Source organism: Silurus meridionalis, chromosome 12, assembly GCF_014805685.1.
Source record: "Silurus meridionalis isolate SWU-2019-XX chromosome 12, ASM1480568v1, whole genome shotgun sequence".
NCBI lineage: Eukaryota > Metazoa > Chordata > Actinopteri > Siluriformes > Siluridae > Silurus > Silurus meridionalis.
In genome coordinates this window covers 11,034,802-11,052,517 of record NC_060895.1, presented here as the reverse complement: position 1 = coordinate 11,052,517, position 17,716 = coordinate 11,034,802, and the positions used below count along the sequence as shown (strand labels likewise).

The following is a 17,716-nucleotide window of genomic DNA, read 5'->3' as shown; positions in this document are numbered from 1 at the left end:
TTATTCATTTTACAAATAAGCTTTTAAAATGGTCCTGAAACATGAATGGAACGTCACATTTTGCTCCTAAGCAGCCAACACACTGGGTGTAAACACACACACACACACCATCTTTTAGCACCACGCTGTGCCATGTATTTGCTGAGAGAGAAAGCTGGTATGGCTGTGTGACTTGTTTCTCACAGCAGCCTGTTATTAACTGGGTAAGAACAGGAGAATAAGTGCTGAAGCAGCCATCCTGGATCGATCAAAACCGGCAACAGGTCAACGATTCTTCGCTTTCCTTTTCCTAGTCTCTGTAGCCTACTTTATTATGCACTGAGCCTCTATTTAAATAATTAACAGTCATGTGTTTGGCTGCACTCTGGGAGATCTGCAGTGTCTCGGGTTCTACATGAAGGACACGAGCATTTCATGATAAAATGTTAGTTATAGATAGTTAAACACTGAGGCCTAATTAAATACAATCCACATCTGTTTAGATGATCGCACCATCCTGACCAGAGCTGCTAATGACAGTCAAAGTGTAGGAGATTCTCTATGGTTCTGTGGTTAAGCCACAAGGAACCACCAGGGAAAAAAGGCATGGCAATAACTGGCTCACAAGGAATTGAGTTCATACTGGTGAGGCAGAACACCACTGAAGACCTGATGTGTGTGTGTGTGGGATGAAGGAGGTAAAAGGGAGTATGATTTCTTCTGCACCCTATCTGCACTCACTCACTCTATCCAGACCTCAGACCACACCGTTGCAGCACACTATTTTCCTTGATTCTGTGTCTCCCCTTCTCATGATTTAATAGCATGTTTTCAATACTGGCATGCGGTGCTGCTGGTTTCATGTATACAGAGCTTGTCACCGGGTCAAGTTCCAACACCAGAATGTGGAAAATGTGCAGCAGTTCAGGGAACCCATGAAGCTCAGGTTGTGCTACAAGTTTGAAGCGTGTTGTCTGTGGCAAATCTGAACATGTTGGTGCGTGACCTCCGCAGTCACGAGTCTCCTGTTTCATTGCCAGATCACCGATCTGTTCTAGTTAACCAGGCATTTAAAACACCCTAACTATGCCTTAAAAACTCGTACTTTTCAGCACAGAAAGTTTCTTCTAGGCATTCGAAAAACATTAATAGTGGTTTAAGGTCATATTTGTAATGCCAGTACATACCAGTACAGTAAGGAAGTAAATGTAATGTTTTACTGTAATTAGCTAATTAAGAAGCTTTTCCAGGTATCTGCACTTTATTGAAGTGTTTCCATTTGGGAAGACTTTTACTTTGACTTCACTACATTTCTAAGTCAAATATCTCACTTTTGACTCAAATACATTTTGCGAAATCAGTAGTCAGTGCAAAGTAATGGAAAGTGTGTTAGAGAAGTGAAGAAAAGAGTGCAGGCAGGGTGGAGTGGGCGGAGAAGAGTGACAGGAGTGATTTGTGATAGAGATGGATCTTTCTAAGAGTGAAAGGGAAAGTCACATACACATTACAGCACAGTGAAAGTCTTTCTTCACATATCTTTCTCTGCTAGCTCCAGCTCCATCTCCTGTATATGGGGGAGTGGTTGCTCAGTGGTTAAGGTGTTGGGTTACTGATCGGAAGGTCGGGGGTTCAAGCCCCGGTATCGCCAAACTGCCACTCTTGGGCCCTTGAGCAAGGCATTTAACTCTCTGTGCTCCAGGGGTGCCGTATCATGGCTGACCCCGACCTTCGGTCAGTAACCCAACACCTTAACCACTGAGCAACCACTTCCTCATATACAGGAGATGGAGCTGGAGGTAGCAGAGCTGAAGATGTTAAAGTTTTCATTGGGAGTGATAACGATGGACAGGATTAGAAATTTGTTTATTAGAGGAACAGTGCATGTAGGACGTTTCTGAGACAGGATAAGGGAGGAGATTGAGATGGACATGTGCAGAGGAGGGACATGGGTATATCGGTAGGAGAATGCTGAGGATGGAGCCATGGAGGAGGTTTATGGATGTGGTGAGCATCAGAAGATAATGTATTATTCAATTCAGTGTAATAAAGGCCACCTGATGTTATAAATATCGGTCTTTCATATAGATCACTTGCTGTTATGAATTCACAGAATTGTTCCTCTTTATCAATCAGGGACTTATTTACACTGTGTAATCACTCTGCATAGACCCGTCGTACAGGATCTCGCTGCACGTGTAAGCATGAAAAATCCAGGACAGTGTACACAGTGGGTTTGTAAGCCTTATATAAATGCATTAAAATGCATACGGGACTAACTCGAGCGCTCCGGTGCACTTAGCGTAATGCCATATCACATGCCAGAGACGCATAATCCGACTCCGTCCATAAACAGATGTTGAGCCCGGGCTTGATATCTATCTGAGGCATAATAGAACGTCTGCCAGATAAACCAAAAGCTGTTTAAGGTAATTGATGGGCTGGCATATACACAGAATGCCATTATTCTTTCTGCTGGAATAAAATAGAGCTTAAGGGAAAACGCTTGTGCAGACATGCAGGGCAGTGACACTTGTTTCTTTGACTTCAGCATGTGATATCCAGTCAGTATTACAATTAGGAAAAACACAGATAAGTCATTTTGAGGAGTCGTTCGAAGGCAGGCGCTCACCGGGATGTTTAGGTTCAGTCCACACGGCCAAGTGTACAAGCACACGCTTTAGAAGCTTGTAGCCAATAAACTCTGAGCCAACAGGAATCAGTGGTATTTCTACACAAACCACAACCATACTGGACTGCATGGGGAAGAGAAGTAAAAAGAAAAAAAAAGTCTGGCGACAAAGAGAATTCCTTTCCCTCATCTCACTACGCACTTCTCCTGTTTCTAGGCGGGTGAACTGCGTAACAAGTGACACTACTTTACCAGGAAGAAATACAATTTCAACAGCCATTAAACAGATTGCACCATGATGTCATGGACAGGAATTGGCATGTATAGGAAAAGCACTGAATGAGTAAAATACTGGAGGCTTCTCGTTCGTTTAACTGCGCCTCCACATTTCCTGTACTGTCCTTTCTTGCTTTTTAGCACCTCTGACAAAGCTGAGAAAAGATGCAAGAAAAGGAAAATAACGACCCCCAAAAAAAACTGAAAGTATTACGGTCTTGCTGACACATCACTTAAAGAGACTCAATAACATGTTTACACACTGAATTATCCTGGATCATTATTGCACGTGCACATGGCAGTCACGTGCTGGTTTTACAAAATTCTTGACCTTTTGAAGCATTTTATTTGTGCCCACTGTTCATGCAAATCAATTTATTTTGTAGTTCTGGTCATTGTATCTGTATTCTGTATCTACTGAGTTGTTTTGGGAGGGTGGACCATTTACAACTTACATTACACACCAAAATAATAAGATATCTGTAGGTATCACCTGGACATCATCTCTCTGGAAGCCTCCTTAATGCTCCGTGATTCCCTTGTACCTGATAGTGGTACATCCTCAAAGATAGCAGAATTCCTGCAGGTTTCACAAAATCAAATTTAAAGCTTTTGAAAACCTTTGTAAGATTATTACGAATGAAATATTATATTAGCAGCCGGACGTATTTTAAGCCAAGTATTGCTGAATTATAGCTGAAAAATAAAATCCGTATTCACGTCTCTGGTACGATCCCGGAGAGATGTGCGCCAATAACAGGAAGCCGATTGGCTGTTGCATGATGGTCTCATTTGTAATGGAAATACAGCGAATTATATTTGAACCAGCGAAAAAAAACTACAGAAACAAACAAAAACATTCCAAATTAAACATTACGATCTGTTTAATGATTTAAAACCTAGAACAGCGAATTTAAGACTTTTAAAAGCCTTTTTAAGACCCCGTGAAAACCCTGGATGGGAAACGTCTATAGATATTCACACGCTCAGGTAGATTAATCGAGGAGGAATTATTTAGTTGGGATGCACCTACTGTACCATTTAAACAGAATGACTATCGATCATTTTCTGAAATTTATGTAAAAATCTAAAAAGTAAATGCTATGTGCAGATTACTGTTACACCACAAAGCCCTCTACTGTTTTTTTTTCATAATCAGCCAACAATAAAATTCAACAGTTTCAGAAAGAAGCAACTGAATAAAGGTTGTATTAGTGGAATACATGTTGATCCTCACATTCTTGACCCCACAGCTTTAGTAGGAAAATCCAGAACAGCAGCATGCTCTGTACCAAGTCCAGTCAACAAACAAACATGGATCAATCTGGGCCAAAAGCTGTGGGTATTTGAGTGGGTAGAGGAAGAGGCCCAGAGGGAAACAGGCAAACAGAAGGGTCTTTCTCTGCTCTGGAGAGCACTGGTGGTCAGCCACTGCCACTTGACCATGACCTTTATTGCTCCTAAGTGCATGTTTAATAGAAGGTTTTTGTCCTTTTCGTTTTAAGAATGACGTGCAGACTGACAAAATTCCAACTGACAAAAGGGGGATGTCTGAGACATAATGACGGAAAAGGACACAGGTCCCGGATGGGCAGGGTCTAGCGCAGCAGGCCTTCACGGAGAGCCGAGCGATTTGCCTTTGATGAAAGTGTCTTCCTGACGGGAAGCGCCGCAACACTAACAGACTTCTAGCCATCTCTATTCTCGTCAGCCTCGGTTTTTTCCCCACTGGAGACTTCCTGACTAATTGGGGCCGTGGATGACTGAGAAAACAGGTGTTAAAGTGCTTCACTACCAAGAAAGAATTCACAGAATAAGTAGACGTTTTGGTAGTGCACAAACATGGGTTCTCCACTATGTCTCGATAGACAAGAAGCTCTAGATAAAGGGTAGTGAAGATCATTTAGTACAGTTCTGAAATGTAGAGCAGAAAAGACAGTAGGTATAAACATCATAAACCATTCACTGCATCTTTCAGTGATCAATACGCTCCTCAAATCACATATCATCTAAAGAATGAAGCGATAAAATGTGTTATTACAGTCTAAAAAAGCGATTAAGCAGAGACATAAATATAATTTGTTGTTCTGTTTCAAACTTTGCTCTCACTTGTGTCTAAACTCCACCTCTGCACTTCTTTCTCCAAAGTCCCGGTCAGGAAGTGTCATGTTTGTTCCAAAGCAAATTCCACAAATGCCAGAATAGAAGTTAAGGGAGAAAATGTTTCCCCCATCAGCCACAGAACTAAACAGCATATTAAGATTAATCATAAACACACAAAGACCTAATACCACTCAGGGACACATGCCCAGAAGAAGACCTGAAAACAGGACACATGAACAAAAGTAAATCAAGCATTATTCAGTTTGCCACACTGGAGAAACCTTTAAAGTGTCTCTGTAGACCTTTACAGAGTTTCTGCAGGTTTCACAACTTCATATTTGAGACTTTTTTTTAGACCTTTTGAATGATATTTAAGACCTATATCACAACATCAAAGACACACAAGCCCTAAATCTTTTTTTAAAGCAAAGTTTAGCTAAATTTGCATTTCCCCATAGCTGAAAAATGTAATCTTTCAAAAAATTCTCGTGTTGTGCCACAAACAGATACGAGATTCGCGCCAGTAACAGGAATCCGATTGGCTGTTGCATGTCGGTGCCATTTGTAGGCGTAATACAGCAAATTATATTTGGACCCACGAAAGAAAGAAAACTACAAAACCACAGAAACTAAAACAAAAACATTCTAAAGTGCTGCAGGAGCATTTCGATGAGCATCAGAGGTTGCGTTACATGGACATCGAAAAATTAAGACCCGTTTAAATGATTTAAGACCTAAAACAGCAAATTTAATTAAATTTTTTATTTATTTTTAATTTAATTTATTTATTTATTTTGATGTTTAAATTTTAGACTATTATTAATAATTCTATCACAGAGAATTGCATTAACTAGCCAAAAAAAAAAAAGCTCCATCAGAGTCTCGCATAAATGCCAGTGTAAATCAGTTCAAGTGGCAAGTACAGCACAAGCAATTGCTTTTATCTGATTGCCATGCAGGACTTCCTGAGCATGCTCCATTACTTCCTTCATATCACACTCTAAGCTGGCACACCCAGCAAAGCCTTTATTCTTCCCCCCCGAAAAAAATCACCACTGCGCCAAAGTGGACCCTGGACATTGACGCATGAGGCCGGTGTACCATTACAATAGAATCAAGAGTAAATATATAACCAGGAAATATTAATCACTGTACCACATGTCTGTCTTTTATCAAAGAATAAGGAATTCTGTAGTTGATGTGACTACATTAATACTTTTTTGTGCTTGGTTCTAGAATGCACAAGGACATTGCATATCACAAAGAATAACCACATTGTCTGTGAGGGCATCCTGGACAGGAGATATGGGCCTAATGATCTGCAGTGGTGGGTTATTTTTCTGCAGGTGGGTTTGGTCTGACCTTCTGTCGAAGCACATGATTGCTCAAAGTTTCTGGCAGGATTAGCACAACCTTCTGAGACCAGGCAAAGAGAAAAAGGAGAGAAAAGATTTTTTTGTTAAGCTCAGAAAAAGGTTTGTTGAAGTTCAGAAAACAGTTCAGAGACAGATTTGATCAAATGAAAGCCAATTGAATAAGGAGACTTCCTGAATGGAGCTCTCGCTCTTGGGAAGTAAAATTATACTGACTGGGCCAAACACAACAACAGTAACTGTGTGCAGGAGGAAGGTTTAGGGCTAGTGACGTGTGTGTGTGTGTGTGTGTGTGTGTGTGTGTGTGTGTGTGTGTGTGTGTGTGTGCGAGAATGCAAATTCACACCACATGATATACAGCACTAACAATATGACTGCTAGCCTGTGCAAAAGAGAAGAAGGTGACGTTTGATTCTGACACAGTTAATCTGTGTAATGGGCCAGACGTGGTAACCGAGAACAACCCTGAGTACTGTGAAGTACTTGTCAAACACACAGTGATTCACTCTGGATGTAACTGGATTCCACCAGAGCAGAGCCTGGCCTTGACATTTCTGTGACAGAAAGTTTTACAAACAGATGCAAAGATAAAAACTTGGCTTAATTCAAATTTGGCTAATTCTGCTCCAACACCGCTTAGAAGCAATAAAGAATGCGAGGAGAGAGAAAGGGTCTGACGGGAGAAAAAAAGAAAGGCATCCAAATTTGCACTGGACAAAAGAGAAAAATAAATCTCATAACATGTCACAGATGGAAGCCAGTAAGCAGGGCGGTGTGGAAGCGAGATCACGTTGTGTCCGGCGAGAAACTGAGGGTGCGAATGTGATCCAAACAGCAGACGTTTTAACGCACGTGGTCAGGATAGCATCAGTTGCATTGCTCCCTAAGTGCACAGGACAATGTCTTTTGGCACACTGACTTATGAAGGTCGGTGCTCCCTTTGACTGTGCGTGCAGCCTTGTGCTGCCATCTGTTGGCGTGTTACAAAACTAGTCTCGAAACATTCTAATGCCACCTCGCATTAAGACACAGTACCTGCACATATTTAATTGAGGGCACTTTGAAACAGACAAAATGTATTGTGCCCTAAACCAGGGGTCTTTGATTTTCAAGTCAAGGAACTCTTAGGCATAGACATAGAGCAGGGACCCCCTGATACAAATGAAAGAACTTTAATGAAATAATAACATTTTTTCAATTGAAGATTTTATCTTTGATGTTTATTTATTCTTTTTAACAAAAAAATGATTTGCGATTTAACATTAATTAGCAGACCACCAGGGACCTATGTCCTAAACGCTTGTCTGCTTTTATAAGTATCTTGGCTTCCGATGTGGAAGATTGCCGCGCTGAACCTGTTCCTTTATAATCAGTTCAAATTACATCACAACACTCCCCACCAAAGGCCAATATAAAAATACAACTTGACACAGAATTAAATTTAGCTCAAAAAGCTCTGGGTTCTGTAAAAAGCACCTCCATGCAAAGCTGATACTTTATCACACACCGGAATACAGTCGCTACTTCCTGTTCATAATCGGAACACCGACACCGTTTCCGAAAAAGCGCTTCAAAAGTGTTCTGTAAAAATGTGGGTCACGGTTTCACCTTTCATAAAAGACCGCTCAGCCTTTAGAGCTAAACACGAGCCCCTGTACCTGAAAACTGAATTGGGAAGCATGTCTGCATCTGGCACACATCTGTGGGCAGCTTCTTGTAGTCAGCGTCACAGCGGGTAAGATGGAACGTGTTTACATGGAGCCGGAGAAGCCCAACAGCATGTTGTGCATCATGTTGCAAGTATACACAATAAATCTGAGCCACTCGATCCAGGAGTTGGACAAACCAGCAAGAATGCAACAAAGCATCAACTTTATGATTAATACAATCATTGGGTAAATGCTTAGCAGGGAAATTATACACAACAATTAATTTCTTTTAGTGCTGCCAAAAGCACATGCTACAGTTTCGCTTTGGAGGCTGGTTCATGAGTAGGATGCCATCAACAGCAATTTGGGGGGAAAAAAGAAATGCAAATATACTTGATCTTTGGGAACTTCAGACTTCCTGAAATTACTCACAGGACATCCTGGTGACATCCGTGAAAGAGTGAAAGAATGAAGCGAGAAGGAGAGTGACCTACGGCCTGTTCCTAACTCCCTCCTCCTCTGAGGCATTCCTCGGCTATTCTTTGGAGGGAGATTCCTAAACGCTGCTTCCTGCCAACAGCGATCGCTCTTCCACAATTTGCTCTCAAGTACCAGAAATAGTGCGTCCAAACCCTTAAATCTCACCCCCACACACATTTCCAAGTCGTCCGTATTCCAGAGAACAATTAATCCAGCACTCACTTCCTGCTGGCTGTTGGGGAAGGATTCCTGAAGTCCTGAAATGAGAGACCTTTACTCTCCTTAAGACATCATGAAAATGAAGAAAAACAGTATTTTAAGTAGGCGTAATGATTGCTGCTGTCTAATTGAACTCCTAATAAATTAGAGTGTAAATCAGTCAGAGGAAGAGAAACCAGCCTGGATGGAGAAACTGAGTAATAATATAAGCCCCTATTAAAAGTTACAATCCAGTGCCAGTGTCTCCTATTTGTCCAGTGTCTGAATAGGGCGATAGATTAAAGTGCTTCAGCTTCTCCTTTTCTTAATTTAGAACCTTGGTATTTGTCTTCCTGGATAAAAGGAGCTGAAAATATCTCCCACTGCTTAATGAGGGCCTCAAATCACACACGTGCTCTCTGTGTCACGCAGGCAAACACGGCCTTCCGACAGGCTCACGGCAGCCCTGCATCAACAGCACACACACACACACACACACACACACACACCTCCTGTTTGTGATCCGTTATAGTTCCTGTTTTTGATCCTGATCTATTCCTTCACATAATAACATGTTGAGTATATTCAGGAAACCCACTGGGTGAGGTCTAAAAACCTACAGTCTCTTCTTTCTAAACTCATGGGAACAACAGCCATGGAGCATGACAAATGTATGAATATGGTCACTGTACAATATGGTGCATCGTTGCAGTTTGTCTATGAAAGACACCTGAGCCAAGTGGGCAAAGCTCGTGAAATAAAAAAAAATAGTAAGAAGAAAAGAATGAACTAAAGGAGAAAGAGTTTCGGTGAGAACTGTGACAAAATATGGGATTTGCTTTAGAAATGTGTAAAAAAGAAAGTGTTCACCAGTGTAATAATGTTGTATTTTTTTTTAAGTCCCATCAGTATCATAGGGCATAAGACTGTCAACTCTCCCACCACACTAATGAGCAGAAACATGTCGAAAAGGCTTAAAGCTGTCGAGTCAAGTGCCTCTTTGTTTGTTGGTTAAACCCAAAATAGAACAATGGAGCAGCTCTGGTATGAAAGGGGTAGCTAGTGCTCATGTTTTTTTGTTTGTTTTTTTTGCTAGAAAAGCACATTCTCAGTTACTGTTTGTCCACTGGGTTTTAAAATCACATTCTCCAGTTTCTATATCAAGCCTCCAAAAGATCCCATATCTACACATACAGGGTTGTGTGAACACCATGTTCACAAGTCAGAGTTTTCCAGGAATTTCACTGATTCTCAGATGCGGCGTCTACACGAACCTCGACCCTCGTTATACAGCGAGCCCGTGAGAGTGATGCGTCACTTAGCGGTAAATACATCACACGCTTGCAAAAACATCCAGGGACACATATACGATACAATCACAGACATAAAGCAGCTCGGAGCGGATTGTGTCTTTCACGCTCCGAGGTTCACGATGCTCCCTGCTGCTTCCTTACAGTCTCAAGTTCACATGAATCACGCACACAGTGGAGGCTGCTTTCCTCACACAGGGATATTAATCTTATTTACTGTCACCCGCACATTATGAGGGGGAGTGACGTCTTTCTGTCTGGGCTGTCAGCAGTCTCGGGATGCACTCAGTTTGTGCAGCTGCCCCGTGTGTGCTTGTTTCACAATCCACACAAAGACAAAAAGAGAGTGATACAACATAGCTACATGTAAATATAAAAACTGTGCACAGCAGTATTTGATTCTTAAAAACTGCATACATAAATAAAGGTTTAAACAATTGGGCTTTTATATAACTAGTCCTGTTAGGATATTAGACTAGAGCTGCGTTACATGTAGTGTAGCGAATATAATAATGTCGAATCACATCTCAGAAAATATTTCAGTGAAATTACACTGGCCAAATTACATTTCATTGGTCAGTTTAATAGGAACATCTAAACCTCTATTTGTTCACGCTATCGTCAAATCAGCCAATCACATTACAGCAGCTCACTGCATACAATCATGCACAAGTGCTTTATGTTCATATGAGAATGGGGTTATTTTTGGTGACAATTTGTGCTAGAATGGGTTTAAAAAAAAATTTTTAAACAAATCACTTATGGGTTGTTGGAAATCAGACTGGTTTGGTCAATACGACCCAAAATTCAAAACACAATATTCCCCACTGTCCAGACGACATCGATATTATATTGTGATACGAGTAAAAAAAAAAAAAAAAAAAAAAAAAAAAAAAAAAAAAAAGGAAAATTACATATGTTGCCTTGTAAATTAACTCTGGTCTATTAAAATGTATTTTAAACTTAAATAACTAGAACAAAGCAGCGTAACAGATTTCGTTGTATTTTCCTAATATTTTCTTTCTCGAATAAAAAGAAAAGATAAGTGTTACAGCACATCACCTACCGAAGGACGTGGTTCCATTCAAAGTATGGAGAAAGAATCTTTTAGAAAGTTGATTCAAACTCTGATCCGATACGAGATCTCCAGTGTAAATATTTTAGCCAGTGTTTGAGTAAGTGGTTGGTGCTCTGTTAATCTGGACTGTTATAACGCTATCTGTGTTTTACTAGTGCCTGGCGTTAGACACAGTTAAGGACAAAAAAGTTAAACGTTGAGTCTCGACTCTGTATCATCATTATTAGTGTTAAAAGGTTTAAAGCGTAGCAAAATTAAACAAAACGATATCAATGCAAAATCACAATTCCAGAATTTGTCATTTGTAAGGGTATAGCAAAATCCATATCATGGCACAGCACAATACCGGTATCCTCATTCATACCCATATAGCGCCAATCCCAACTCACAGGAATTCTAAAGTATCCCAAATAACCAGTCTTTACAACCGAAATGAGCAGTAAAGCATTTCAAAACACACTCCTGTCAACTAAGAACAGGACGAGACAGGGGCAGGTGGGCTGAGGCTCCCTAAAACTGGACGGTAAAACAATGGAGAAAAACAACACCCGGTCCCATATTGCATAAACAAACTGGTATTCAGGCGTTCCTATTAAAGTGGCCTTCGATTGTATAACACTGACAGACTTCTCTAGTTCTTGCTGTATAAAAATGGGATACTGTAACCTAGTTATTGGCTGGAGTCTCATCCAGGGTGTATTCCTGTCTCCTGGCCCAGTTTTCCTGGGGTAGTCATGACGCAGTTGGATCCACTGTGACACTGATCAGAATCCAGTAGAAACTATTCCATCACTGAATGAATGATTTTTAATATCGATTTATTTTATAAATCTAAAGACTAATAAATATACAGAGCTATCGTTAATTCTATTGTTTAACTGTTTATATTGTACTGTGACAAAATGTACTGTGAAAGGATTTTTATTAGATCCATCATCTATGCCTACTGTATAAATGAAAACTATAGAACATATCCTTTTCTTACTTTGGATAACACGCCTTAAACGAGCAGAAAAACTCATGAACTCATGACTTGTGGTAAAATCCACTTTATCATGGTATTACCCACTCCCATCCTCAGACACACACATTTTACACACAAAAAAAGCAACGTTGTTTTCTATTCTGGATGCCTTTAGATGTGGAGTGACTGTTACACCAGAGGAATAAACCTCCCGAAACACACCAATTAATTAATCTGAGAGTTTAAGGAAAGAAATGGTGAGAAAGGAAATTAAATTTTAAACCTAAGCTTTTACTCCTACTGCAATGCGAACTTGGCCTGTAAAGAAAACACTCATTAGACTGAGGAACAGCGTCCTGCAGAATAATCATTCAGCCTGAAAAGAAATGTATGCAAATACAATACTGGTTAGAGAAGAATACTTGATATAAAACCAACCTGGAAGAGATTTTCTGGTTATTAGTTAATTACAGCAAGAAGGTAAAGAGAAAGAGAGAGGGAGAGAGAGAGAGAAAACAAAGGGCTTACATCTAAGGCGTCACGGCGTAACCCGTCTGTGTTCCTGAGCCAACAGCGGCTCAGTTCGCTCAGCTCCAGAATGGGCTGCACCTTCAGCCGTACAGAATCCCCCGACTGCCTGATCATCTCCACAATTTCGTCCCTGCTCTTGCTCTCCACGTTTCGGCCGTTAATCTCCACCAGTCGGTCTCCAGGCACCAGCCCCAGCGCCAGGTCCTTAGTCCCAGCACCAGGCTCGGCAAAATGCACCACTCTCCGATACACGCTCCCGTCAGCCGCCCGGTCCAGCATTGTGGTGCGACGCAGGGAAAAGCCAAAGTCGCCCGTGTTGCGGCGCTGCAGCTCCAGCTCACGGATCTCAGGTGTTGGCGGAGGGACCACCGCCGGAAGCCGTAGACTAGCTGGGAAGGTCTTCTCCACCATCTCTGGGATGCGAACTTTCTTCCCGTCAGCTGCCGTCTGCTGCTGAAGGCTCTGTTTACGCTCAGGGTCCATCAGCTTGTTCTCGACCTGAGGAGACGGTGCGGCCGAGTTCTGGCCAGATGGAGTGGAACCTTCTGAAGTGCTCTCCTCTTTGCTCCGCTGCGAGAACGAGAATCGCTTCATGATTTGGCTCATCTGAGAGCTGTGCGATGCCAGTGGGCCGAACTTGGCCGCCCGCTCCCGCACGGAACTGCCGTAGTCTCCCTTCAAATCGTCGCTTGAGCTGGCAGCACTGAGCTGCTCCAAGTCGAGCACCACGCTGCTGCGGTTACTGAACCCGTCAGACTCAATGTCATTGAGCGTGAGCTCCATGCTGCTGGCCACCTTGATGGGAATGGGGTTGGAGATTTCCAGCTTGTTGCGCGAGTCCCGCTTTGAGCTGCGGTTCAGGTTGAAGAAGCCCCTTCTCATACTCATCTCGTCGAGGCTGCGCAGCTCCGCGGCAGACATCCGCTCGCGCTTGTCTTTCTTGTCCTTCTTCCGCCCCGCATCCTTCTCTTTGTCCTTTTTGATCAGGTTGAACATGATTCGGCTCTTACGACAGCAAGTCCCACTCCAGTGGCCCCCTTATATCTTCAAACGTGAGCCTTTTTCCATGCAGAGGCAGGGTGGCTAATGTGAGTCCAGAATGCCTTTAAATCATGTAGCCTGAAAAACACAAAAACTCAATAATTGATCATGAAGAGAAAAAATGAAATTAAATAAAAAGAGGCTTTATAATACTGATGAACTTCAGGGCAGAGTATAAGTTCAGTGGGAAGTTTTTAACAAACTCTTTGTTTAGTTTTTTTTTTTGTTTTGGTTTGGTTCCCCCCCCCCGAAAGTCACGTGTCTGTGGGTAACAACAATAACAGTCAATAGCCTGTAACAAAGTGTGTATGGTGTAATGGAAAAAGATAACAGCACAAAAAATACAATATCTGATATTATCTCCTCAGTATCCACATAAGTGTGCCTAATAATATTTCATGGTGATTAGCGCACACTATGATTCCCTCCGTTTGATGATCCAGCGTTTCATTACCTGTACGGTTTGGGTTTCACATACAGTGAGGACTCGGGCTGTAGCATGCCAATCAGACCGCACATCGTGAGCAGATCGAATATCAGCTATGGTTCAACACAACAGTAAAACCGAACAATAAGATTATGCTTCCGATAACATAACGACCGGGAAGAAACTAACAAACACGCGCGGCTTCTGTTCTAGTCGCCACGATCGCTTTTCAAAACGTGTGAACTTTCAATGACCCAAGACACAGAGATGCGTTTGGGAAGTGCAGCTGTGAATGCTCCACATGTTCCATGCAAATGTTTGACTATAAATCAACGGCGAGTGTGAAACTCCAAATAATTACCTCGGAATAAGACACAAATCCATCACGCCGACTGAAACGTTCACTCCATGAGCTTAATGTAATAAACATACTGCATCTATAACAACAGTATTAAGAGGCTAATAATAACATCAGGAGTACGAGTCTAATAGCTTAAGGTGGACTTATGAAATCCACAGGGCTTTAAATAGCAGCTTTTACATTTTTACTTTCCCATCAGCAGGAGACCCCAATAGCCAAACAAGGCCTATTAACAAGGGGGGAAAAAATTCCTCCTCCAAAGACAGGAAGTCATTCCAGTACAAACGCAAACATGAGGCCATTTTTATAAAAAGTGCTGCTCCTGTGCGTCTACTGTTAAACCATAGACCAACAATACGGGCATTTCTGCTGTCGGCTCTTGTGCTTGTGTTAGAAATATCTAACTTTTTAAAACTCTGACCAGTCTGAAATTCAGTTCACCACGATACACAAGCTCAACCTATAACGCTGTAGTCCAGTAAATGACCCGGTTGCCAGATTTTGTGACAGTATCCCCTCAGAATGATTTATTACATACATTAGATTAACAATAGGAATTGATGATGCAAACAACAAAAATGGGGTATTTGATTTTACAGTAAATGCATGTCATATGCACGCAACCTGAGAACAGCATAGTACTAAGTGTTAGTCCATCACAAGTCACTGTATTGGTTTCAATGCGTTTTTAATGAATCTACAAACCTCAGGAATAGTACCGGACTGCTATAAACTATTATTCCTAAAGTTATACCTCTAAATAATAAGTGCTTTGATTGTGTAGAGAGGAGTTTCAAAAACGTCAATTCCAAATCTCCTACAGGTGTATAACCGAGTTCAGTTCAGGTGTATAACTGAGTTAAGTCTCATCCTTATCGAATATTTCTACAAACCCACTGAACCCTACAGAGTGAAATTTCCTTATTCAGATTGACACTGAGGACAGACCTTTATTGTCATTGCATAGTACAGGTACACAGCAATGAAATGCAGTTTGGCATCTACCAGAAGTGCAAATAGTAGCAATTGTGCAAATAGACAAGTGCACATAAATATGTAGCATATGTTTATATATACTGTATGTTAATGCTTTTTGCTGGCATGTTTAAAGATGCCAGCAAAAAGACTTTGTCACCAACGAAACCAGTTTCCCTCATTTTAACCCCCCCCCCTTTTTCCAACCTGAAGAACAATAGAAAACTGCTTCATTAGAGAATTCTAATGAATTAAAGATGTTAGTTCATGTCTGTTTTGCTGATATCGCAGGAGGACATTGCTTGTGCAGTCACAACGTTCAACAACAGAAAACATTACAATTATCTCAAATAACAGTCAGGTTTTGCCAGTAGCTCCTTTTTTTTTTTTTTTTGCATTTACGTTCTTACTCAACCATTTCAATGTCACATTAACAGAAGATCCAGTGGAGATGCAGCGAACAAGCAAAGATCTGATTCGAGTCAGGAATCTGACGCAGCACTACAACGTATTAAGCGACGAAACCTCCGAGAACTGACAAAGAACCGCAAGCATGATGGTGCATTCAGAGGTTTTATACTTTATCGTTCTGAGCAGACTGTACCGATGAGAAGGTGAGTGAGCATCTTTAGATCGCTCTGTTTAGGCAGAAATAAAGCCAGTGCTGGACCTCAATCAGCAAACGAGATTGTGGGTGATTTAGGAAATGGGTTACGCAAAGTAAAAAGCGGGGTACCATGACTCTGACGTGTTCCTGGGTCAGGGAGGTAGTTGTAGACAGAGAGCTCACTAGTGACAGATCTGGCAACCCTGTTCTATTATCCAGATGGATATTATTATTATAGATTTTACAAATAAATACATGTAATTTGAATGAATGTATATAATAATCTCCATGTAATTGTACTCTAGAAAACCCTAAATTGTGAAAACGAATAATTACTTTACACTTCAGCATCTTTACTGACGGCATGCCTCATCTTGCTACAACACACACGTCTTCACAGGCCTGACCACCCCACCACACCAAACCACACCACACACACCACACCACCCCAACACACACCACCCCAACACACACACCACACCAACACACACACCACACCAACACACACACACCATCTAACACCTAACCTGCACTCCAGTGCATCTCGTATCTTTTCCTCACACATAATTACTGTGTAACTCAAGTCAGTCTGAATGACAGCTCACGGACCAACACTAGACTTTGGGAGCAAATGATATCCAAAAAGAGCTTATAAACAATATCAGCTATTTGAGCAGATATATAATATATAAAGTGCTACAGTGTGAGAGCTTTGGGAGAATGAAGTTAATTAAAGCTAAGTCATGTATGTTAGTAGCTCCTCGGCTAACAAGAGCCGCAGTGAAAACGCCGCCGCCACACTTTTCCCTTCCCTGTGTTATTATGTAACGCCTGTACACACACGGATAATGTAAGAATTATAAAAACAAAAGCATGTATATTTCATTTATCTTATTTTACAGTTAGCTAACAGGCTAACAACAGCGGTGACTAAGACTCCTTTCCTTTCCTTCACCCCCCAACAATATCCATCTGTCCAGCCCAGAAACCCATCACTATACCCCGAGATCTGTCCCAAACACAGCGAGTTTTCCCATTAACTGGACATTTAGACTCACCGTTATCCGTGGAGCGGTGTGTACGGAGACCAGGAGTATGTGTGTGTGTTTGTGTGTGTGTGTGTATCCGCAGAAGGGCGCAGCACTGCATTGGAAAACGGCGGTTGTTGTGTGGATAAGATAAAGGCGGAGGGGCTCGGAGTGGTCCTACAATGGCGCTGCTGTGTGGCGACACCTGCTGGTGGAATCATAGATTGCAATAAATGGGGGTAGGAAAAGTCCCTACAAAAATAATTAAACATTGCAATTTTTTGTTTATTTCCATTTTATTGAGTTGTTTTCAACATATTTTAAAAAATAACAACCACTAATGAAGCACGCACTAATTCTGCCTTATGGTCATTACATGTTTATTAGATATCTTCTTCTTCTTTTGGCTGCTCCCATTAGGGGTCGCCACAGCGGATCATCCGTCTCCATACCACCCTGTCCTCTACATCTGCCTCTTTTACACCAACCACCTGCATGTCTTCCCTCACCACATACATGAACCTCCTCCTTGGCCTTCCTCTTTTCCTCCTTCCTGGTGGCTCCATCCTCAGCATTCTTCTACCCATATAACTCATGTCCCTCCTCTGCACATGTCCAAACCATCTCAATCTCGCCTTCCTCACCTTATCTCCAAAACATCCAACATGCGCTGTCCTTCTAATAAACTCATTTCTAATCTTGTCCAT

The 17,716-nt window shown here is 41.6% G+C and overlaps 1 protein-coding gene across 3 annotated transcripts in view; it reads right to left on the bottom strand.

Annotated features, from left to right (window-relative positions):
• Nucleotides 1-17,180, bottom strand: part of myo18ab (myosin XVIIIAb) — a 90,470-nt gene extending 73,290 nt beyond the window's left edge. For all 3 annotated transcript variants that reach the window (XM_046863608.1, XM_046863609.1, XM_046863615.1), the window contains exons 1-2: nucleotides 17,040-17,180; nucleotides 12,568-13,689 (exon numbers count right to left, since the gene is read on the bottom strand). In XM_046863608.1, coding sequence (XP_046719564.1) covers nucleotides 12,568-13,566 — 999 coding nt within the window. In that variant the 5' untranslated portion in view covers nucleotides 13,567-13,689; nucleotides 17,040-17,180. The remainder of the gene's footprint in view (nucleotides 1-12,567; nucleotides 13,690-17,039) is intronic.
• Between the last annotated feature and the right edge of the window lie 536 nt (nucleotides 17,181-17,716).